At 52.8% G+C, this 22,886-nt stretch overlaps 8 protein-coding genes across 8 annotated transcripts; 5 read left to right on the plus strand and 3 right to left on the minus strand.

Annotated features, from left to right (window-relative positions):
• Nucleotides 1-259: 259 nt before the first annotated feature.
• Nucleotides 260-1,140, minus strand: A1O7_00218 (uncharacterized protein; the record flags this gene model as incomplete). Its single annotated transcript, XM_007754260.1, has 2 exons — nucleotides 260-693; nucleotides 777-1,140. 2 exons carry the CDS (start codon nucleotides 1,138-1,140, stop codon nucleotides 260-262), a joined length of 798 nt encoding a protein of 265 aa, XP_007752450.1.
• A 414-nt stretch (nucleotides 1,141-1,554) lies between these two features.
• Nucleotides 1,555-2,291, minus strand: A1O7_00219 (uncharacterized protein; the record flags this gene model as incomplete). The annotated part of the gene is made up of 2 exons (XM_007754261.1): nucleotides 1,555-2,120; nucleotides 2,171-2,291. 2 exons carry the CDS (start codon nucleotides 2,289-2,291, stop codon nucleotides 1,555-1,557), a joined length of 687 nt encoding a protein of 228 aa, XP_007752451.1.
• A 399-nt stretch (nucleotides 2,292-2,690) lies between these two features.
• A1O7_00220 (uncharacterized protein) lies at nucleotides 2,691-3,594 on the minus strand (the record flags this gene model as incomplete). The annotated part of the gene is made up of 2 exons (XM_007754262.1): nucleotides 2,691-3,409; nucleotides 3,483-3,594. The coding sequence occupies 2 exons, from the start codon at nucleotides 3,592-3,594 to the stop codon at nucleotides 2,691-2,693; spliced, it is 831 nt and encodes a 276-aa protein (XP_007752452.1).
• A 1,597-nt stretch (nucleotides 3,595-5,191) lies between these two features.
• A1O7_00221 (uncharacterized protein) lies at nucleotides 5,192-6,410 on the plus strand (the record flags this gene model as incomplete). Its single annotated transcript, XM_007754263.1, has 2 exons — nucleotides 5,192-5,875; nucleotides 6,249-6,410. 2 exons carry the CDS (start codon nucleotides 5,192-5,194, stop codon nucleotides 6,408-6,410), a joined length of 846 nt encoding a protein of 281 aa, XP_007752453.1.
• A 1,121-nt stretch (nucleotides 6,411-7,531) lies between these two features.
• On the plus strand, nucleotides 7,532-9,751 carry A1O7_00222 (uncharacterized protein; the record flags this gene model as incomplete). Its single annotated transcript, XM_007754264.1, has 1 exon — nucleotides 7,532-9,751. One exon carries the CDS (start codon nucleotides 7,532-7,534, stop codon nucleotides 9,749-9,751), a length of 2,220 nt encoding a protein of 739 aa, XP_007752454.1.
• An 898-nt stretch (nucleotides 9,752-10,649) lies between these two features.
• A1O7_00223 (uncharacterized protein) lies at nucleotides 10,650-14,009 on the plus strand (the record flags this gene model as incomplete). Its single annotated transcript, XM_007754265.1, has 6 exons — nucleotides 10,650-11,186; nucleotides 11,236-11,514; nucleotides 11,566-12,027; nucleotides 12,084-12,411; nucleotides 12,463-12,827; nucleotides 12,885-14,009. The coding sequence occupies 6 exons, from the start codon at nucleotides 10,650-10,652 to the stop codon at nucleotides 14,007-14,009; spliced, it is 3,096 nt and encodes a 1,031-aa protein (XP_007752455.1).
• A 772-nt stretch (nucleotides 14,010-14,781) lies between these two features.
• On the plus strand, nucleotides 14,782-18,854 carry A1O7_00224 (uncharacterized protein; the record flags this gene model as incomplete). Its single annotated transcript, XM_007754266.1, has 2 exons — nucleotides 14,782-15,177; nucleotides 15,234-18,854. 2 exons carry the CDS (start codon nucleotides 14,782-14,784, stop codon nucleotides 18,852-18,854), a joined length of 4,017 nt encoding a protein of 1,338 aa, XP_007752456.1.
• A 1,532-nt stretch (nucleotides 18,855-20,386) lies between these two features.
• Nucleotides 20,387-21,828, plus strand: A1O7_00225 (Ca2+:H+ antiporter; the record flags this gene model as incomplete). The annotated part of the gene is made up of 2 exons (XM_007754267.1): nucleotides 20,387-20,857; nucleotides 20,917-21,828. 2 exons carry the CDS (start codon nucleotides 20,387-20,389, stop codon nucleotides 21,826-21,828), a joined length of 1,383 nt encoding a protein of 460 aa, XP_007752457.1.
• Between the last annotated feature and the right edge of the window lie 1,058 nt (nucleotides 21,829-22,886).

Below are 22,886 nucleotides of genomic sequence, written 5' to 3' on the forward strand. Positions count from 1 at the left end.
CAGTGCGAGAGGTGAGCAGTACCGAGCCCAATAACACGCATCTTGAAGAATGAACTTGCACGCAGTCAAGTATCGATTGGGATAAATAGGTTAATCAGTGGAGAAGGGACAACGCAGACATCGAAAAAGTTTCACACTCACCTGCCACAGCAGAACTCACCGACATGAAACCCTACCGGAGGTCGCGAGCACTGCTTTCAATGGAAACACCACGCACACAAGACACGATCACTTACCTTTCTCGTATCCACATCCCTCTCTATCCACTCATCACCGTGTCCAGGGGGACATTTACGCCGCCATCTCGAACGGCCCAGTCTTCGAAGCCGCACCGCCAGATTGTTTTGAACATCTGGTAAGCCCAGCGACGATGGTCTGCTCTCGAGTAGAGGAAGTGTGCAATAGGTCCCCCACCGGTGCGAGGCTGACTGATGTACAACTCTTGCTCTATGCGGTCGGTTTGTGAATTGTAGTAGTACCGGCGGTCTTCGTAGCCCCGACACTGCGTATAGTACTTCTGTGCCAAGTTGCTCTCGAAGAGTGCAGCCCAGGTGAGAAGATGTTGCTCAAAGCCATTGATTGTCCACTCGCATTTCTGCTCCTCTGTCTCCTCTTGGCTGATGGACCATTTGAGAAATTCAGATATCGGGCGTGGCATGTGGTGGATGGCCCATCCTACTAGATAAGTTTCACCTGCGAAAATATTAGCATGTACCCATATCAACGAAGGTGGAGTCATGTCCGCATGGGCACAACCAATGGCCATAGGGACTTACCATATTGGCTTTTGTTCCTCCACATATGCACATATTGAGAACGCATAAAGGTGACGATGGTTTCTATCTCGATTCGAAACCCTGCACCTATGGCGCAACCCCGAAGAAACGAGTTCCAGTGGGTTTTATCAACGTACATCTGATGTTCCTCTGCCTCGTTCCAGGGACGGAGAGGGTCGTCGCTTGCAATGTCGCTCTGAGTTGACACTTCCTTGGCGACAAATGGATGCTTTCTGTTGAATTCAATCCACTTGTCCCAAGCAAATTGTCTTTCAGGGCTATCGCCCCTGTACGATTGAAGGATGTGATGAAGCCTTCGCCCGTGAGCATATAAATCTTCATTGGTGGTGGTAAATGATGACATGTTTGTGGTTGCCAATGATTCCGAAGCAGAACAACGAAAAGGTGGTGGTTGACACAATGATTCGTGAACGGCTCTGTCAGAAGGATATTATATAATTGATTCGTATGAATTAGACGTCTCTGATCAGGCCGAGGGTAGGCGAGTGCTTATAAGACCGGGGAAGGTGGTAAACTCTTTGTGGCGATGGATGCAGCACCAGCTTTGTTCTGTGTTGTGCTTGTCCAACAATCTGCATTGTCCATCAAGCGACATGACAGCGAATTACAACCGAGACTTGGTTTCTCTTGACAAAGGTCGTTGTGAGCATCAATCAACTTCGATGGTGAAGGAGTCCTTGTTGATATGCAACCCCAAATGTTGCGGCCCGTGCATCAACCATCAGCGACTCTCAGTCTCAGCGATGCGCATCAGATTTCAGCTCACAAGGTCCTTGTGCCGCTTGGCAGCGCCTCGGCCAGCAGAAGAGATTTCTATCGGTACCGATGCCTCATATGCTCCTCCGTTGGTTAATCTGCGGATACGATCGAGTAAGACGGTCCCTTGCCGACCTAGCTTGGCCTTCCCATCGATGCCGGGTCGTTTGGCCTTGGACATAGCTTTCCTGTCCTTCTCACGAGCTTCCCTAGCTCTGCGTTTTGCCTCCATTTCCGCCTTGCGTTGAGTCGCAGCTTCCAGCTCCTTCTTGTAGCGCGACTGTTTCGATCTGTGCTGCCCTGACCGACGCTCTACGTTTCTGTGTAGCTTGGATTCGTCCTCGTCTGGAAATGTCTGTCCGCCACGTGTATGGCCCTTCTCTAACATTGCTTGGCGGTCAGGGTGGAGCTCAAGGCTTGACGGAGCCGTTTCCGGGTGGTGGTTCGCGGATTCGCTGGAGGCAACGGTGTGTGTAGTTGCTTGCGCAGTTTCTTCACGGGCTTTCACCTTTGCATACGCCTTCTTCACCTTTGCCTTCTGAATGAGACCATTCTTTATCTTCTGTGCTGGTACAAGTTAGCGGGGGAAAACTTCCAAGCAGACCTCGAGCACTCACTTTTGCGCCGGTAAGTGCCATCAGGAAGATTGGCTGGCCCAACCGAAAATCCCTTGCGCTTCTTTTTGTCTGGTTCCCCAACCGCCCCATGTGCGTCATTGCGAGCTCGCTTGACGCTCATGTTGTCTGGAGTCTAAGATAGCAAGTATGAAGGAGAGCGGAAAGTCGTGCAGCGAGCGTTGTGAAGTGATCAGGCGGGATGAGGACCGCCCACAACCGCCGCAGAAGTCGGCACCTCAAATTGTGACGCCAATAGCGTTGACATATGCTAGCTGTTTTGGGGATAGTCTCAGACTCGCACGCCTAGCGAATTTGGCGGTCGGTGCCGCCGCCCTTAGGGGTTTTCCTGCCTCAATACTCGACTCTCTCTCAAGGTGGGCTCAACTACGACAATACCAATATTGAACCATGCGTCCGATTCAACTCGTTGTGCCTCCGCCAGCCAGACAGTGAGATATACAGCAGCTGATCGACGTCTACGACGTACTGGGACACCTCATTTCTGCGTACAAGCAAAATGCTAATTCGAAACTTCCGGATTGACTGGTGTCACAGCCTTTCCGGTGGAGAAGAAAGACTCGACGTTCTCCATGCACAACCGTTCGAATCCTGTCGTCGACTCGACAGACCCTCCAGCACAGTGAGGCATTATGATTACATTGTCCATCTTCACCAGCTCCGGATGCACATTGGGCTCGTTCTCGTAGACATCTAGGCTCGACGCAAACAGCTGACCAGATTTCAGAGCTTCGACCAAGGCCGCCTCGTCCATCAGTTGACCACGAGACACGATAACGAACCGAGCTCCTCTCTTGCACTTGGCGAAGTGGTCCGCCGCCATGATGTGCTTGCCAAAGTAAGGTGCGGCCACCACAACGCAATCGGAAACGGCCAGCATATCGTTCAAAGAGTCAAAATACTCAGCCTGGATCAGTTGTTCGTCCTCTCGCGATCTTCGTTGCACGTCATGATAGACGACGTGGGCTCCCAAACCAAAGTAGACTTTTTTCGCCACGAGATATCCTATCCGGCCCAGGCTTACGACTCTTACTGTATGATTTTCGGGATTATGGCTGATTTCTCGAAGTCTGTTTTGTGTTTTCGACTTTGTTTGAGGGTCGCTCGTTTTCGCGCCGAACTGGGCCAGGCTGAAGTGTCGGAAGACCGAGATGACGAGGTAAAGCGCCGCATCCGCGATGGCAAGGGTACAGGCGGCTCCGCCGTTGCAGTAGAGTATGCCTTGGGTGGAATATCACGCGTCAAGGTACTGACTGTGACAGGATAGACTGGCAATGGCAGGGGACGGACTAACCTCTTTCGGTGAGCAACGGGATGTCCATCCAGTCATGCCCTGCGCCCATGCTCGCATATACCTTGAGTGAGTTGGGAAGCAAAGACACGATGTCATCGTCCCATGGCTCCATTTCGGCGCCAGAATACACGACTGGTCTGATGATGGCATCAAAATCGCCCCATTTCTGACACCGAAGGTTCTTAATAAACGTTGCTCTTTCCAGGTCTTGCTTCTCCACATGAAGCACCTCGAATGTTGGGTCGAATTTTGACACAAGTGCTTCATTGTGGCCCGTTTAGTTTGTGCCGAGCTGAAGCACTCGGGGTTTTGGCACTCGGACAATCAAGGCGTGAAGAAGCTGAGGGTTACGAAAAGGCGTCGTCCAGAGGGAGTGAGCTTTGAGGACGGTAGATAACTTTGATGTACATGGACACTGTTGACGTTATCAATCCGCTCAAGTATCACTACGGTCCACCAGTTCAACACCGACAACTCCCATCCGAAGCCGCTGAGGCGAGTTCACCTTCCGAGGCCGTGGTTGTTTGCCGAAGGAGTCGTAGCTTGTGAGGCCATTTTTGGGGTCTGCGATCCCCATGATCGTTTCCTGCTACATTAGCTGCCGATAAAGCCCTTCATCGGCCCCTCTTTCGCGACAGCGGCTAGGTAACCAAGCCCGATGGGGAAGGGTCCTCCATTTTCTGCCCAGTTCCTTCTACTGATCGAGCGAGTTGACACCTGTGGGTGCTTTGCGACACCCAGAGCGCTAGAATTCGCTTCTATTCACGGCCGAACGATTCCAGAGGAGCCAGTTGCTCCTGTCAAACATGCCCTTCACAACCAATGACATTCGTTCGCAAGCCCGCTGTGCAGATGCCTGCGAGAACTGCAGACGGCGCAAAGAGAGGTAAACGGTCTTGACTCTGTTGAATGACTGAATCAGAATTTGGCTTCAGACGCGGCAAGCATCGGCCTCCGCTGACCGGCATCACCAGGTGTAACGGGTCACAGCCCTGCAGTCGATGCCTCAAGCGAAGGGTAGAGTGGCAGTGCCACTTCCACAGTTGTTCCATCCAGTCGAAGTCTTCCCACTCGGATCGACCAACACGCATAAGTGAATATATGGCAAACACAGACAGTGAAGATATCACAGTCGAGTCTGTGAAAGACGTTCCACAGAATGTCGACTTTATGGCTGTGGCACCAGTTCCTCGGCTATCGAGATTGATTCGACACCCGACCCAGAAGCTGATCTTCATGGGCACCATGCGAATTCCTCTTTCCTCCACAGTGTCCGACGAGTGGTGCGGCGGACTGTTGGGGGTTGCCCGCTCATAGAAGATACCACTCGTAATCGCCTGGTCGATGGCATCGGTGTCGCACCACTAGACTGGCTTCGACAGGGGAAAGATCCGCTGCTGCCCAAACCGGGTAAAGACGTTGCGACGAAGCTCCTCGATCAGTAGCTTTGGACAACAAACGGGCTCATCGATCTGGTCGACAAAGGTGAAACAACCTCGCAGATCTTGGAGTGGGTCGAGAAAGAACCCGATACCAATGACCCGATCAGTGCAAAGTATTACCTTGTGTTTGCTATAGGCGCACAATCAAGCGCTGAAGCATCGGATCAGATGGCAGAGTCATGTTTCAAGTGCGGCCACTATCTGACCCTGTTGCATTTCATGGACAAGCCCTCTCTGCTCGGAGTACAATGTTTCCTGCAGGTTACCATGTTTCTCGTAGCCACGTCACGACGGAACGCGGCTGCGATGAACCTGGGCATCGCTGCGCACGCGTCTTACGCTCTCGGTATCCATCAGCGGGAAGTTTCGAAGTTGTTCAAAACTGATGAGCATCAAGTAAGAGAAAAGGCTTGGAAGACCATGCGAGCCCAAGACGTTTTCTTGAGCGGTTCCCTAGGTCGACCTTTGGCAGAAGCCGAGACGCGCTCCGTGATGGAGGGCGGCTCTTGCGCAGTGGTCAGCCTTTGCTGGATCACAGAACGTATCGCCACCGAGGTCTATTTCCAGCGGGTCGCCTCGATGGAGACTGTGGAGGAAATTCGCAAACATCATCGGAAATGGGTTTCCCTCCTACCGCGAGGAACTTGGACGGACGGTATCTTGCCAATGCTCCACGTGGAAGACCCCGGGAGGCCCAATCTTGGGCTCTGTCACTTATGTTGTGAATATTATGTCAGCATTCTGCTGTCGACCAGACCATTCTTGCTGAACCTGTCAATCAAAGCCGCCAAAGAGCCTGACACCGTGGAATATTCACCACCTATCGAGTCATCTGCCGTACCGCTGGAGCGAGCTCTGGTCTATGCTTGCATCGCCTCTGCCATCCGTATCACCGAGACAATTCGTCCCTTGTTGACACATGGAGCCCTTCAGAAACGACTGCCCTTTATCGTGAACGCGGCTTTTCTGGCAGGGCTTACTATTGGACTGGCATTTTTCGCTAGACTTCGAAGGCAATTTCCGCTGTACGAAGGCCTTCTCCGAGCAAGACATTGTTGCCAGGTACGGGCTGTCGCTCCTGACAAATCTAGAAGCTGCTTGTAGCGCTCTCGTGGCAAAACAAGATGGGAAAAAATACAGGTCCCGGCGACACTTAGTCGCTGGCCTTTTTGGCCACTTTCAGCTGATTGACCTAGAGGCCCTAGAAGGCGCATTGGATGGGCATGGTGGGCAGCATAGCTTCGGTGGAAATGAAAGGCCAGCTGAAGGGAACGTGCGCAAGAGACTTTCAAGTTCTTCTCCCACCAGTGCTCAATCCGCATAGTTCAGTCAACTCGGTCAAGAAACTCAGTTCAAGGCTCCCCCAGTCAATTCGGACTCCACGGGACAGTCATTACCAGTCCAAGAAGATAGTCCTCAAACTGGAAACGATGAGTGGCAGACAGACGCTGAGAACGACGGGTTTCTCTTTGACGCTGACGTGTAATGGAGTCAACCGGGAGCGTCGTTTAGCCAAGGTTTCGCGAACCTATCGAGGTTAAGCAACCAGTATTGGGAGTCGCACAATGTTTTCAGCATGGATTGAGGCGGCTGTCTTGTCACTTGACAAGCAGCACCGTGCCATGGCCTATGTTTGCGCGTAGAGGCAAGATGCCGGAAAGCCGAAGGGAAGCGAGTGGTGCCCACGGCAGGGACCGAGTCTCATAGGAGTTGTGATCAAGTATGACCGGTACCACTAACTGCCTGATGGCAGGATTGCATGCGGCGCGAAGCATCGGTCATGTTTAGGCAGACCACGCCACAAATTCCGCATCAGAAGTATTCCGACACGGTTAATGGGACGTCCGAAATCTAGTTAGCACTCATCACCCACATAGATCAGCTACGACTCGAGCTAACCTGACGGCGTAAAGTGATGTGAGGCAGCGGGTACGGAGTAAACCTATGATGTATTCTTGGGACAATCGTCGTGCAGGGAATCTCCAGAATGCTCTGACTAACTTCACCGAGAAGGTCGAGAGTGACCACTAGTGAGTGAATGAGTGAGTGAGTGCTAGATAAATGCTCGAAGAATGTTGAGTAAGTGGACGGTGAGTGTTAGGTGGGTGGGGAACAAGGATGAGGGGCGTCTTGGCACTGATACATGCTCGTGACGCTAATTACTGCATGTGGCATGGTACCGGTATGACTCAATCATCATGCTACTGTTCACCGGAGCACGACTCCTCTCCGCTTAACACTCCTCTCTTGCCCTGATACTCAGCCAGGTACTCCGTACACCTCTGTCACTTCCTAGGGCTCCTATCCCTCAGAGACGGCCCCCATCGAGCCTACCTCTCGTTGTAGATGAGATCTCGTCAAATCGAGTACTGGTCGTGATCGACCATGCAACGATAGTGCCCGCCGACCTCCCTCCACCTAAACCATTCGTACTGTTATGTCTCTCAGGCCTCAAGGGTATATGTTTCAGGTCTCGCAAGAAGCCTGCCGTCAACATTACCGCTGTGTACCTTGAACGACCTGGGCATCCCCTGGAGCATGCCCTTTGTCTTGGATTGTGGAAATCTGGTAGAGCCGCCCGCGAAGAGGCGGAGACTGTCTTACAGCATGGCTCGATACAGTACCCCACAACCTGACGACATTGAGGAACAGTTTCTGTTTGAGCCTGCCGAAGCTTCAGAGGGACATAGTGCTCCAAGGCGAGACGACTGTAAGGAGAGGGAACAGGTTACAGTACGCACAAGTGACAGAGAAGAGTTGATCCAGTGCATCAAGCGAGGCCAAAGGACAACATGGGTACCCAAACCAGGGCTGGAAGCTCTCTGTGCCGAGGTCGCTTCGACTCTGCCACAATCGAATAATCCCAATACTGGTCACGTCCAAGACGCTGGGCAAGAAACCGACGTGGACAGGACACAGCCAACTCTGTCAATCGCGACTTACGCCCTGCGACGTTCCCTATCTGTTCTCCGCACCAGTGATCTTACTGAGGACTGTGATGTGGATCCGACGGTCCCTGATACACATGCAGAGACGTCGATGCCATGGAATCAGAATTATCAACCGCACTTCGACAGGTCTCACCCATTCTGGCAGGCAGACTCTCCGGCTACATCAAGCCTCCAACAACAACAGGGTTCCCCAACAGATATGCTCAGAAGAGCTCGAGCACCTTCGTTAGGGAGCGGCTTGTCCTCGAGTTTCGTTATGAGAATCCCTACGAGTCCACTTGTCCACGCGATCAACAATCCTACACTGGACTTCTCCCCGAAAGATTCGCCACGTCTCTCGACAGGCAAAACTGCAAGGAGGAGGACTATGCCTCCCAACGTGTTCGAATCGTTACGTATGTCTCCGGCCGAGCCTGCTGCACCTAGTTTCAGTCGGCCGTCACCGCACGGTCAGGGCCTGAGAGATAGTGGCGGTTCATTCTCTCCAGGGCACCGAATGCGGCGATCTTTGAGCTCTTTCACCTACCAGCCGGCTACCCCGCCTCAGATACCTCCCTGGACGAGGCAGCGTCGAACTTCACTGGCGGCAGACATGTCACCTCGGCAGCGTGCTTCAATGGTTGGTTCTTTCGAAGAGTCTATTCTGCGAGGTAGGATGTCCACACCTGCCTCGAAACCCCTTGACTTCGTCGCCCAGATCGGAGTTATGGGCAAGGGTGACTGCCCAGCCAGATTGAAGTGTCCTGCTCATGTAACTGTTACATTTCCGGCTGTGTTCTATAACTATCCCTCCGCCAATTCGTCTAGATCAATATCGGACGACAATCCCAGTCCGTACGTGGGCAGTATTGACCTAGAGCGCAACTTGAAAGCTTCGGAGCCTCGTCGACGTTCCCAGCGCTCTCAAGCAAGCCTCAATCCTGAAGAGTTAGCTGCAGAGATCACCAAACCTGAGAATACAGCCATTGGGAGAGCGCTGGCCAAGGAAACACGGGATCGGCAAGAGAAGAATCTTGTCTCGCAGCGCAAAATCCCTCCTGGTGGGGCGTACCGGGTGCCTCAGAAAGGACAACTTCAGGTCATCATCAAAAATCCCAACAAGACAGCAGTGAAACTGTTCTTGGTACCTTACGACCTGGAAGATATGCTTCCCGGAACGAAAACGTTTGTTCGGCAGAGGAGTTATTCAACCGGCCCCATCTTGGAAGCTGCAACACTGGAGAAACAGGCCGCCTTAGCTGCTCTCGACCCTCTTAGTGCCAAAGACATACTTCGCTATCTTATCCATATCAAGTTTTGCTGTACAGCAAAAGGCTATTTCTACCTCTACGACACTATTCGTGTGGTCTTCGCAAATCGGGCGCCCGACGGCACAGAGAAGCTTCGCAACGAGGTTCAACTACCAGACCCCAGGTTCAGTCCATACAAGCCTACCACTGGGAGTCATTCTCGAAGTCCTAGCATCCCAGATGAAAAGGTCTCCTCTTTCTCTATGGTCTCGGTCACTCCGGACTTTGAGTATCTGGATGACATGACAGGGTCTGGCGCGATGAAAGACGACTTGAAAGCAACACGAGAGTCGTCACCTACCCCGGTTCACCTCTACACCTCTCCCATATACCAGAGTGACACGACGAAAGTTACCGAAAATGCACATGCCAAGGAGTTAGAGGAAGCCCTAGTTGAGGGAACCGTCTCTCCTACTCCTGGCTTCCTGCCGTCGACCTCTTCTCGTAGCTCTCCCGTGCCTTGGCCATCGTCGAATTCGCCTTCCCTCGCACGAGGCTTTTCTCCCGCACCGGTCGAAGCGGGACACGGCCTGCTCTCGCGCAAGCTCAAGGAACTGAACGGTGTTATGGAAAAACCCTTTGACTAGTGTGCACGACCATATCACCTACCCAGCACGGAGCATTCTGGAGTCAGTGATGTTTTTAACGATACCCAAACGGCACAGGTAATCTGAGATAGGAAGTGGCCACTCTACAATAGCTCAATGACATCTAGATGTATTTAGACACATTGTTCCCCAATGTGTTTCCGTCCTCGAGCATCTCGTGAAATGTTAAGCTACAATAGCATGGGTCATGTGGCAGGAAGCCCGCCCCTTGGCCTCGTGCTCAAGCAAGATATACTACAGTTAGGAGTTGATGGTGTGGTCCCCTAGGTGTCCACCCCGGAACGACCTGCTGCACTGCCTTGATTTGTGGCCCAGCACTGCGTAGGGGGCGGAGCACGCATCATGCGTTGCACCTAAACAACCTCCTCATTCGTCATCCTCCTTATGCACACTAACCACGCAACAGCCATTTGGACATCACGGCTCGGCGGGTCAAGATGTTCGCTCGGGGTTTAGCTGCGAGCTTACGGGGGGTTTATCATTGACCGGGGCAGATCTTCCTACCCGTAGAAGACAGAGCTAGGGAAGCCAGGCCGAGTTGTGTATCACGCTTGATTCCTCGAGCCCCTCGATGCGGCGAACCAGAAGCGCAGCTGGACTTAGATTATTCCGTCAGGGTCCCAACTGCCTGCACACACAGGCCACTGAGGTTACGACCATCAACTGCTTCTTGTCCGTCACTTGAACCTCAGGTTCAACTTTCTACTTTCTCACAACCACCCACAACCGCTATCACCACCAAGTATCCCCTCGCCGACGTAGTCTCCGAACCTCTGTCGGGCCCCTCCCACCTTCTCGATGCAACAACCGTAGCTCCTCTCGTCCTTCCCACTCCCTTCCGAACGTCGATGACTTGGGGAGTCGTCCATCGCTGAAGATGCACAAGATCAGCAACTTCACCGGCCAGGCCCGTCATGGCTGGGAACGGATGACTCCTGCGGCGTTTGGCATGTCGAGGTTTCACCAGGACATGCCCACGCCGCAACCATTGAGACGTCCGCAGGGCTCGCCAGGAATCGTATCTCAGCCGGCGTCCGAGGCCTCGCCCGTCAACCTTTCGTTCAATGTGCCCTTTGCCTCAAACCTTGCCGGCCCAGAGCCCGATGAGATCCTACACTCGAGTCCTGGCGCTTTTCAGCGATGGACCTTCCCAGCGGGAACACCAGAGGGCACGCCTACTCACAAGTTACCGGTACACGTGCAAAATGAGGATACACTGCGTTCGTTATGTGCCTACATTAGTGAACAGAGTGGAGGACACATTCAAGCTACTGTCACCTCGTCAGAACCTAAGACTGGACCAGCTCTGCACAGAAAATCTCAAGGGCTGGTGACCAATGTGTGCATATCGGGTGATGGAGATTTGGTGTTTAAGATGCGAGCAAAGATCCTGAATGAGACGCCGATCATGATGGTACGGATACGCCCTTTGGCCGAGCCTGGCTGCTGCTGACTTCTCCAAGCGCTCAGCAATTGTGGACATTGATCCAGGCTTGATTCTTGACGGAGCCGAGACTGGCATCCGCTCCAGTGTCCTCAGTCACATTGACCTTTGTGCCAAATACACGGGCACAGACATATTCCTTCTCAAGCCCCGAAGTGCTGATACATCCTTGGCCAATCCCGCTTACAGCGAGGAGACCGACAGTGGTCTGGACCAACGGTATCGAGTCAACATTTTTGGTGACATGGAGAGCGTTGAACATGCGAAGACCCGAGCTCTGATGATGATCGACCAGATTGTAACCTCTCCTACTTGACTTTGATATCAGGCCCGTACTGACCCATTGCAGCTCAAACACAAAATCGATGTGATCAAACTTGAGGTGTCGATGCACACGTTGGTTTCCGGTCGTACCGGCAAGAACATCAAAATGATCGAGTCAGCTACCAAGACCGCCATATACTTTCCGCCTCCGTTCCCTGGGGTCTTTGGCTACGTCCCTCCTCATGCCACACGCCGGGCGGCAGACGAGATCTTTATTACCGGAGAGACACAGGAGCGCATCAACCAGGCAAAGCAGAAACTGAAAGAGCTGGTGATGAGCATCAAACTCTACTCCAAGGATGCTGTGGTGTCTGCAAGCAAGATTGACAACATCTTACTCGACCGACTCGAGAAGGTACGCAAGATCATGGAGACAAACGGCTCCCACGTCTTGTTCCCTCAGCTTGGTAGCCAGAGAGGTCTTGTCCGCGTGCAAGGTACTGAAGTTTTACATGTGGAGAGGACAGTGAAGGAAATCATGGCACTCGTACGAGATCCGCCGTCTCTTGATCCCTCCGAGTCGAAACTCTGACGACTGTTTAGGCTGGTCAATTCTTCAGCGCATCCTGGTGGATCATGATGCCAGATCCCTCCCAGGGTCCCACCCTTCGGGCTCCGTCACCGGAGGACATTCGGATCATGCTGAGCGATATTTGCACCAACTCTGGTGCCGAGATCAGCTTCGAGAAGTTCACATTCACAATCAATGGCTCCGATGACGCCGTAAAAGCCGCAATGATGGTGATCAATCAAATTCCCTTCGTGAAGAAGACTCCATATCAGATGCGAGTCAAAATTGAGCTGGCCAACGAGCACAAGGAGTTCGTCAGTGGTAAGAAGAACGGCAAAATCAACAAGATCATGGGTCAAAGTAGGGGTGTCTCCTCTAGATGAGATTGGATATAGCTAACTCTCGCTACAGGCAATGTCCAGATCATCTTCGACGGTTTCAACGAGTACAACTTCTATATTGACGTTGTAGGCAGCCAGTACGAGGCTACCAAGAACGGTTTAGACCTTGTGGAGCAGGAGATGCCGGCGTCGATCTCCTTTCACGTTCCTGACCAGTACCACAAACGCATTATCGGCATTGGTGGCCAACACATCCAACGCATCATGAAAAAATACTCGGTCTTCGTGAAGTTCTCGAATGCTATGGATCGTGGCGGTGTCGGTAAAGACGACGATGATATCAAGGTTGATAATGTCATTTGTCGGACACCAGCCCGAAATGCGCAGAGTCTGGACCTGGTGAAGCAAGAGATCATGGACATGGTGGAAAAAGCTGTAAGCGATATTGAACCCATGAGTGATGAGAGTATGTCCTTATCAGAGTGAATCTAGGACGCCGAGTTCGTCTCCGAGACCGTCGTGATCAACAGACTTTACCACCGCGAGCTGATTGCTAGGCTTCCGGAAATTGAGGAACTGGAGAAGAAATGGAACTGCAAGATTGATTTTCCCAATACGGAGCTAGCCAGCGACGTTGTCACCATTTCCGGTCCCGAGTATCAAGTACCCCAGGCGGTAGACGCTTTCTTGGGCATGGTTCCCGAAAGCCACGAGATCGCCTTCCAGAAGTCGGACGAGTTGGAAGCCTTTTTCACTAGCCCGGAATTCTTCAACGAGCTCCGCCAGAAGTTCAGAAGTCAGTATGAGGTAGACGTGCATGCCAACCCGGAGCTTAGCAGTTTACCAAAGTCAGCGACCGCGTCCGTGGAACGCATCTGTGGACCTTCAGAAGGGCGCCTGGTTCTCACGTATACGCGGAACAATGCAGGTGGGCTCAAGGATGCTATCGACTTTCTCATCTCGCAGCTTGTTCCACGCGGGTTGGATGCTAGTACCGTTCAGGGTGCCATTCCTCGTCCGAAATCAGACTCGTTTGAGGACTCGCTGCCGTTCTTCGAGTCAAAGCTCTTACAGAATGCCCCCTCTCTTCACTCCACAGACTCTCCGTCACGCTCGAGCTTTGCCGATGCAGATAGCACGGCGGTGTCGGAGAGAGCATCCATCTTTGACCGGTTGCGCAAACCGGGCAGCCTTTCGTCAATCTCATCCTTCATGAGCCGCAAGAATCAAAACAACTCTCCAGGGACCTTCTTCAAGCACGCATCGTCCAACGCCAGCAAGGCGTCTCTCATCTCCATGGAAAGTCGCGAGAGCGGATACCGACACTTCTGGAACGATAGCGGCGTCAATCTTCCCGAGGAAGATGCTTCTAACACTACAGTCAGTGGTGGCTGGCCATCACGTTATCAAGACAATAAATTTCCCTTCGGCAGTGGTGGCAGCATTTCTGGAGACAGAACCCCGAAGCACGAGCCGCGGGCAAGTTTCGACTCGGGCAGGCCACCAACATCACATTCCTTTTCTTCATACCCGGCTCCAATTGGGCCACACCATCACACTCAGATCGCCGGTAGCGGGAACGGATCTGGGAACCATTTGAATCTCCCTTTACGCTAGGCTTGGCTGAAGTCTGAAATGATCGGAAAAGTAAACGACAATGATACCCCGACACGGATATGGAATCATGATTATCTGCGATTATGTCCAGCAAGATACCCTTTGACGCTACCACGAAAAGTACAGAAGAGGAGGACGCGGAGACGCTTGGATTATTGCGTCGTTACAGCTTTTGGGAGATACGTGCTTGTCATGTTGTTTGGCTAAAGTTGGACCGCACCAAGAAGTTTTTGTCTTCGTGCATGTTCGCTGACGCTCACTCGGCCCGAGGGAATATACCCTGCGAGCTTAAGGTGCGATGGGCGGCAAAACTTGGGCCTGGAGCGCTGCGAAACAACTGTACTGTTTTGGCTCGACTCAGTTCCGAAGGAAATATACCCCAATTTATTGCTAGAGAATAATGCATTATCTACGTGGGCCTCGAATTGACTGAACCTACCATTGTGACGAACGGCAACAAGGTCTCAAGTAGGTAGGAAGTACAAGTTACTACCCGACGTACACATATCACATCACATGCACCAGTAACATACTAGTTCTTGTCACGTGGTAACACGTGCCGGGCAGAACAGAGCGTTGTGGCTCCCACGTGTCGAGGGCGCGGTGCCTGCAGCGCCCATCACGCGTCAATCAAAGCACAAGGACAAACATTGACTCGTCCCATCCAACACTCCATATCCTCACAACCTTACGGAGGTCCAGCGCTTCCTTGTTCTGTCATCTATATTGGACACTGTCATGCACCTTTACAACCAGCGACTAGGTGCCGGAAATGGCAGATCTCATTGTCAAGATTGGCCAGAAAGTTGAGACCCAGGACGGCAAGCAGGGCACTATCCGCTACATTGGGCCGTTGCATGTTGCCTCTGGCGAGTGGCTGGGCCTCGAGTTGCCCGATGACAGCGGCAAGAACGATGGATCAGTCAAGGGCGAGCGCTATTTCAACTGCGCTCCCAACCATGGCATGTTCGTCCGCAGGGAGTCGGCCGTCAAGATCCTTAGTCAACCAGGCCCGACTGCAAAGCCCAATGGGCCGTCGACTTCCAATGGAGGCTCTACAGCGAAACCGAGACCGGCAAGTATGGTTAGTGCCGATGTCGCGAGGAAGCGGCAGAGTCTCATGAGCGGTGGTCCTGGCACGGCAACTGGTTCCCGACTGTCTATGAGGGTATGTGGAAGATATCCGCGGTTATGCTTGACTGGTAGCTAATCTGGGAATCTTAGTCTCCTACCAAGTCTCCCACCAAGCCTCCTCCGCCTTCTACCAGTTCAAACATGTCGACGCCTCGTACTGGCACGCCAGCAACCACTGCACGAACCTCCGATTCGAGTACGAAATCGAGACTTAGCATGGCTGGTCGGCCCAGTATTGGACCTCCAAGCGCCGGAAATAGGACGAGTACCCATACAAGCAGGACTTCGATAGGAGGCGGTCCAGTAAAACCCGTGACGTCCAGGCCGATGTCAATGCAGCCACGACAGTCCATGGCTGGCGCTAGGCTCTCTGTGACAGCCAAACCTCCGCCGCGAACTGAAAAGATTGACGGAGTGGTCAACAGTCTCGAAGCACAGCTGGCGCGTCCAGTGGCAGAGGAAGAAGAGCCTACGACGCCTGTCTCGTCAGATACAAAGGAAGATGAAGTGCCCGCAACATCAAGGCATGTAACAAGTCCTAAAGTGGCTGCTCCTCCACCACCTGCACGCTCACACCCCACAGCTCCCCTGCGAAACGGGTTCAATCCCTCCGCAGAGGACAGATCGCGACAGGCACAGGTGATTAAAACGCTGGAGACAAAGGTGCGAACGTTGCAGAAGCAAAGGGAGGAAGATCAGGCGCAATTGCAGAATGTCCAAGATCTAGAGGACAAGGCGGCACGATACGAAGGGATCATTCAAACACTGCAGAAAAAGCTCAAGTCTAATCAGCAAGATATCCAAGATCTCAAAGCCAAGTACGAGGATGCAGAGAACCGTGCTTCAAACGTGCCCGATCGCAGCGCTGAGCACGAGTCGGAGCTCGAACTTGCGACCCTGGACAAAGAAATGGCCGAGGAGCGTGCTGACATGTTCGAGAGTGAACTGGAGGCTCTGAAACTTAAGCATGAAGAGTTGGAATTGGAGGCGGAGATCCTGCGAGAAGAAAACCGCGAGTTAGCCTCGGTCATGAGTCCCGAGGAAAAAGCAAGCGCTGGCTGGCTTCAGATGGAGCGAGAGACCGAAAGATTGAGGCAAGCTTTGATCCTGCTGAGGGATGTTAGCCAGCAAAATGAGGGTGATTTGAAGAACGAGATCAAGGAGCTTCAGGAATCCATCGACGAACTTGAACAGACAGCCTCAAAATACGAGGAGACCGCAGCCAAACTCAACAGGTCCGAGGAGACGAACCAGCATCTCAGAGAACAGCTGGAGGCCGCAGAGGCGAATGATGAGATTCTCGAAACTATGAGCGCCGAACGGGACCAAAGCCGGAATATGATCGAGACATTGAGGCGGCAGGTTCAAGATTTGGAAGAGCATATTCAAGTGGCTGACGAGCTAGAGTCATTCCATGTCGAGGAAGAGAAGCGCCTTCATTATCAGCTGGACGAAAGCGAAGCGTTGCTGCATGACAAGCACCGGCAAATTGCTCAGCAAGAGAAGACAATTGAAGACCTGGAGTATACGTTGACAAAATTCCGGGATGTGGTGCAGGGCCTCCAGACCGACATTGACGAGCTCCGGCGGTCCAGAGAAATCAGCGAACTGGAAGCAAACGAAATGAGCAGCAAGTCCAGAGCGATGATGGATCTGAATCTCAAGCTACAGAACTCAGCTGCGAAGACGCAGCTAAAAGCCATCGATCTCGAGCTTGGGAAGATGCGGGCTGAACAGGCCAGCTTGCACCTAGAAATTTTGCAGCCTTTCATTCCAGAGACGTTCGAACTCGACAAGAAACCCATTCTAGCGCTCCTATGTTTCAAGCGGATCAAGTCAAAGGCACAACTGTGTAGGACCGTATTAGCGGAACGCATGCGTGACCGGGCTGATCTCCACGAGAACCCAATGGCGGTGTTCGCAGTCATGGAGAAGATGAACTTTATTGCAAACCTGTGCGACCGATTTGTGCAGTTCATGTCAACATGCTCTACAGACGACTTCATGAGGTATGCTGGCGCACCATTCGAGCTGGAACCAGTCGAACAAGCGTTGACGGGCTGGGTGGAAGCGCTGCGCCGGGATGAGCTGGCTCATGAGGGTCCGGAGTATCTGCATCGCATGGCCGATATTCTTGTCGACATGTCCGAGAAACTGCTCTCCGACTCCCATGAGACCAAAGCAATGGGGCTGCTTGCGTCCATCGCAATGGTCGAGAGCTACAGCGACAATATTGCAAGCCAGACACAGATTCTCAGCAAAGCCGTGCAATCCAGATTGGGACCATCGAAAGCTGACGATGAAGACTCGGTCCTCTTCGAGAAGAAAATCGATCAGCTTGGTATCAAGGCTCGCACGATCAAATTCGTGGCGAGCAAGGTGCTGCACGCACTCAGTGACCTCAGAGCGCGCTCCATGTGTCTAGGAGAGTCAACCTGGGGCAGTTTTACGGAAGCTGAGGCATGTGCTGAAGCGCTCACCCTGTCGATTCGGCAGGTGGGAGAGACCGTGTTCGATGAGCTCAACAAGTTGGCAACCGACGAGCCCCCTTCGTATTCCAGCCTCATCCGGCTAATGACAGTCGCTGTCTCGGTCGAATCGCAGCGGGACGAAATGCAAGCAGCCTACACTGGCGATGTGTTCGAGATCCTGTTGAAGCAGCTGCAGGTCCTTCAGACAAAAACAGACGACTTGAACACCAAATCCGCTGACCTCTCCGGCGCGACCGAGTTTGAGAGGCAAGCCGCGCCATGGATCGTTCGCGCTAGAGAGGTCAAGGCGCGGAAGGAAATGTCACAAGATCTTCAGGAAGAAATGGCACGGCTGAAGCTCAGAATCCAAGAACAGACCATCAGGATCAGCGAGAAGGATAAAGAACTCGAGGAACAGCAGGTCAAGGTGGAATTGCTGGAATCGAGAACGAAGGAGACGAAATTCAAGGAGGACGGCGTGAAAGAGATGAAGGATGAGATCACCAAACTTCGAGCTGAAAACGCCATGGCCGGCGAAAATCTGCAGCGCCTCGGAGCCGAGTACCAAGGGCTGCTTGAGTCTCGGGACAGCCACAGACTGGAACTCGAGGCCGTCAAACAGAAAGGGGTATCAGAAGGTCAAGGTCTGCCACTTGGCCCCGGCGACGAATCAGCTTCTCTCAGACTCAAGGCTGAAGCGGATCAACTCAGAACCGAGATTCTCAGTTTACAAGCGGCCGTTCGCTTTCTCAAGTCCGAGAATCGAGAACTCAGGATACCGGTGGGTGCTGCTGCTCAGACTGCTGTTCAACATGCATGGCTGGATCCCAGCCATCTCAAAGTCGCCCCAAGGGACGACAAGACCCAACAACTGCGTACCGAGACCAAAGATGTCTTTGCGCATCTCATGCATATGGCCAAGACTGCCAAACCTATCAGACTGGCTGCCGGATCTGTGGCACCTCGAGACAAGAAGGGGGATGTGTCTGCGTGGCGAGCGCAGACCGACACCACGTTGTACAAGATCCTCCAGCATGCAGAAGAACTCGAGCGATGGGGCGAGATGAAGGATGATCTGGTGAAGAGAGCAAGGATTGTGGCTCGCCCAGCACCAATCTCGAGGCGAACAGCACCAATGCGCCCGCTTTGGACGGTACCAGGTGTAAAAGCAATCGAAATAGAGGCTGAGGAATTGGAACTCGGGCCTGCTGTCGATGGAGTACGGATCGTCTCACCGTGAGCTCAACGGCTGTGACATACCTATTTGAGACATTCTCCCTTGTGAATAGACACCTTTAATATCAGGCTTCGGTTTAATATCTTCTAAAAATGCCACTCGAAGTAGATGCCTCGCTGGGTTGCCTCTGCTCAAACTGGCAGTCATACGAGCAAGCGGGGAGCAGACGCTGCATTCCGATATCTCTCGCCTATGGCAGCTGCCATTTAACATCCTGATAATCGACTGCTACTCAGACTCGAGCGCGTCGCTACGGAGTACTAGGAAGGCACCCAGATCATCGCCTGAACGTTACTCTCTACGAACAACCCCCACGGAGAGTGAGAGTCATGGCAGTGGCTTGGCAGAGCCGACGACGATTTATAGTACTAGGTACAGTCTTATCCCCGCGCGAAGTTGAATGTCAATGTACTGCGTACTCGTACATATAGTAGTCTGAACGAGTGTCTCTTTGTTTGATAAGGCTAAGGCTTATGGATAGCGCAGGCTGCGCCGTTCGTCAGCGGTATTGAATTGCAACGAGCCGCGACACTACCGCTGGCTCACTGGCCGCTAAATATGATACGCTAGAAGTCCGTTTCAAGAGCCGCGAGTGTCCAGCGCTTGCTCTAAGGCCGCGACGTCATAATCTTCCGAGAAAGCAACAAAGGGCATGCTCGTAAGAGGAAGGTGAGTGCCCTGTGTGCTTTTCCACCTCTAGGCATACGACCAAACATTGTCAAAGATGCTGAGGGAATGCGACGTATCGAGCGGCTCAGCGGAGTGGCAATCCGACGATCGATGTCTCCGTGCTCTCTTGGGCGCCGTACGAGGTAGCACTTCTCGATGCGGCAAAAGGAGGGCAGAAGGTTGGACGTGATGATTGTCTTCTCGAATACACAGTACCTTGAGCTTCTGGGGGGTCCAATGACGAGATATTCGATGCGGAGACGAGGGCGCCAAGAGTGGCTGTGTTGTTTAGCCCCGTTATGGTGAGTGATGTGATAGGCTGACCCTGGGGCCCACAGTAGAAGCTCGCAGCAGCAGCTGGCTTGTCCCTTCGCTAGTCAGCCTGGCAAGCCATGCCTCGTTGTTCCGCTCAACACACCAACGTATCGCAGTCACAATCCTGATCACGCACTCTCGCCGGTATTCGATCTCAACTCGTGGCCATACTCTTGAGCCCATTCTCTTTCCCCGTCCCGACCGCAAATTTCCACGGCGGCAGTGCCTCTTTCCGCCAAGCTACTGTGGTACTTGGCGGTTACCAGAGGAGAGCATCCAAGCTTGCTTCCGGCCTGTCAAGAGAGGACAAGCCCAGTCAGTGGTGGGAGCTCAAATCTCTTTGTCTCCCGTGTCACTCTTGCAGCTTGATTTCCCGCCCGGCGGTTTCTTGGTCCTAGGTCGATTCCCTGTTCCCTTCGAATGGGTACGTGCACTTCGTGGTGGTATATTACACCCACACCCTCTCCGCGCCAGTCCCTGGTACACTCCAGTCTCTCCTCCTTTGCCACAGACAAAGAATATAAGCTGACCTGGGATGTGACGCCCCCGACATGGCGGCGTTGCGCAAAACATCTTTAGCTGCGACCAGTATTCGCCAGCAATTCACAAAGACTGCCTCTCAGAACAACATCAACAATATGCCTACCGAAGACGGCGGGCCCAACGGCCGCGCAGATCCAAACGAGCGAACGGGCCTCCTCTCGAGGATGACCACCACCGACTCGGGCACTCCCTATTACAAACATGAGAATAACTTCATCAAATACCCCTTCCTGGTGCTACATGTGACGTGGGAGATTCTGCGGTCGAACTATGTCAACTTCCTGCTGGTGTTTGTGCCGATTGGTATTCTGGCCGGCGTCCTGAATTGGAAGCCTGCGCTACAGTTCATTTTCAACTTTATCGCAATCATACCTCTGGCTGCGCTGCTGGCATTTGCGACGGAAGAGTTGGCGGTGCCGCTGGGCCAGACAATCGGAGGACTACTGAATGCGACTTTCGGAAACGCCGTGGAATTGATTGTATGTATCCACGTGGGCACATGCAAAAGAAGATGAACAACAGGCTAACATATACGTAGGTGAGCATCATCGCTCTGCAGAAGAATGAAATCCGCATCGTCCAGGCCAGTATGCTGGGCAGCATCTTGTCCAATATTCTCCTCGTCCTGGGATGCTGCTTCTTCGCAGGCGGTCTCAAATATCGAGAACAGAGCTTCAACTCGACAGTGGCATCCACCATGTCCTCGCTCATGACTGTTGCCACGTCGTCGCTCATCATCCCAGCCACCTTGTACGCGGTCATGAACAACAACAAGGCGCAAGAAGATAATATCATGATCTTGTCCCGGGGAACGTCGATCATTTTGCTGCTTATCTATGTCGCGTACCTGTACTTCCAGCTCAAGTCGCACGCAGATCTGTTCGACGAAACTGAAGCGCAAGAAGAACAAGACTCGGAACCCCAGCTGCTGGGACCGTGGGCGGCGGGTATCGTCTTGGTCATCATCACCCTCCTAGTTGCGGCCTGCGCCGAATACCTCGTCGGCAGCATCGACGAAATTGTCAAACAAGCCCACATCAGCAAGACATTCATTGGTCTCATCTTGATCCCGATTGTTGGCAATGCGGCCGAGCACGTCACCGCGGTAATCGTCGCATGGAAGAACAAGATGGATCTGGCCATCGGCGTGGCCATCGGCTCTTCTCTGCAAATCGCCATTTTCGTCACTCCCTTCCTGGTCGTCTTGGGCTGGATCATGAATCGGCCCATGACTCTGCATTTTGAGATGTTCGAGACGGTGAGCTTTTTCCTCGCCAGTTTGGTCGTGGTGCTCCTGATCCAAGACGGAAAGTCCAACTATCTGGAGGGATTGCTCTGCTTGGGCATGTACGCCATCATTGCATTGGCGTTCTACGTTTTGCCAGATGATGCAGGGAATGGCCTCAACTTGGGCAATAGCCTGGGCAGTCTTTTCGGCGGCGGAGCTTGACCGAAGCGGATTTGATGCGCGAAAGGGAGAAGAGCCACAAGGAAGCTCAGCATCTATTTCATTTGTACAACTTTTTCTAAATACTTGGACTCAAGTAACGGGGCTGTCAACCCCAAAGTCTTGGAAGGAATCACACGGGGAACACCATGGACAGCACAGATTAAAGCCAGCGGGCGTTGGAATGGGACGAAAAAGAAGAACCTATCGCCTCATGTTTCGGGCTGTTTGGTGTATATTTGATACCCTAGGTTTCAACACTCGATTTGGGCCTAAAGCCTTGTGGGCTTGGATTGTTCTTGTATGTACAATCCGTCCTGATAGGAAAAATGATATGGACAAGAGATTCTTCTTTTTCATGAAAAGCCCTGCGGTGGCTGCGCATCCGACGACCTCGTCTTGATCCGTGGCACTGCGGTAGCATCCAATGATGAACAATTGTTGAAACAAGGTACATAGCGTCACGGCTGGTTCGTACGAGCTGGCGAGGCTGAGACGAGACAGGGCGGCATCACCCTGTTCCCTAATCGGGTTACCGAACCTCAGTACTACTGCGTACATTCAGCGGACACCGAACTTGGCATCTTAAGGTTCTTGGCAGGTAAAACAAACGCAGCCCACACCACTACTGATCGACCGAGTCCCTGCTATTCCGCTAACCATAACGACATGATGCGTGTGTGACCTCGCCGCCGAGCTTTTTGTATAGACGGTCGTGGTGTAACAACATTTAGCCTTACGATTTAAGCCTTGACAGCACGTTCTGTCGGCGCCGGGGGTCACACGGTGTCCGATCACGGTCGGTATCAAGGATGCCGCCAGGCACTCATCTTCCTGGATACAGGACACAGATAAAGACATATGACGACTGTGTTTGACGCTGTTGGTACAGTGACGTTCAAGAGGATACGGAATACCATACAGTATCATCAGAGTAATCTAGGCGCGCACGCCGACCTAGAGAGGGAATGAAGGTCATGGGGGAAAGAAAATGCTGTCAACACCAAGAGAGGTCTTTACCAAAGGTTGGCGGCGAGGGCGGCGGCGGCGGTGAGGTCATG

The sequence above is a fragment of the Cladophialophora yegresii genome (genome assembly GCF_000585515.1).
Source record: "Cladophialophora yegresii CBS 114405 chromosome Unknown aczIN-supercont1.1, whole genome shotgun sequence".
NCBI classification, from domain to species: Eukaryota; Fungi; Ascomycota; class Eurotiomycetes; order Chaetothyriales; family Herpotrichiellaceae; genus Cladophialophora; species Cladophialophora yegresii.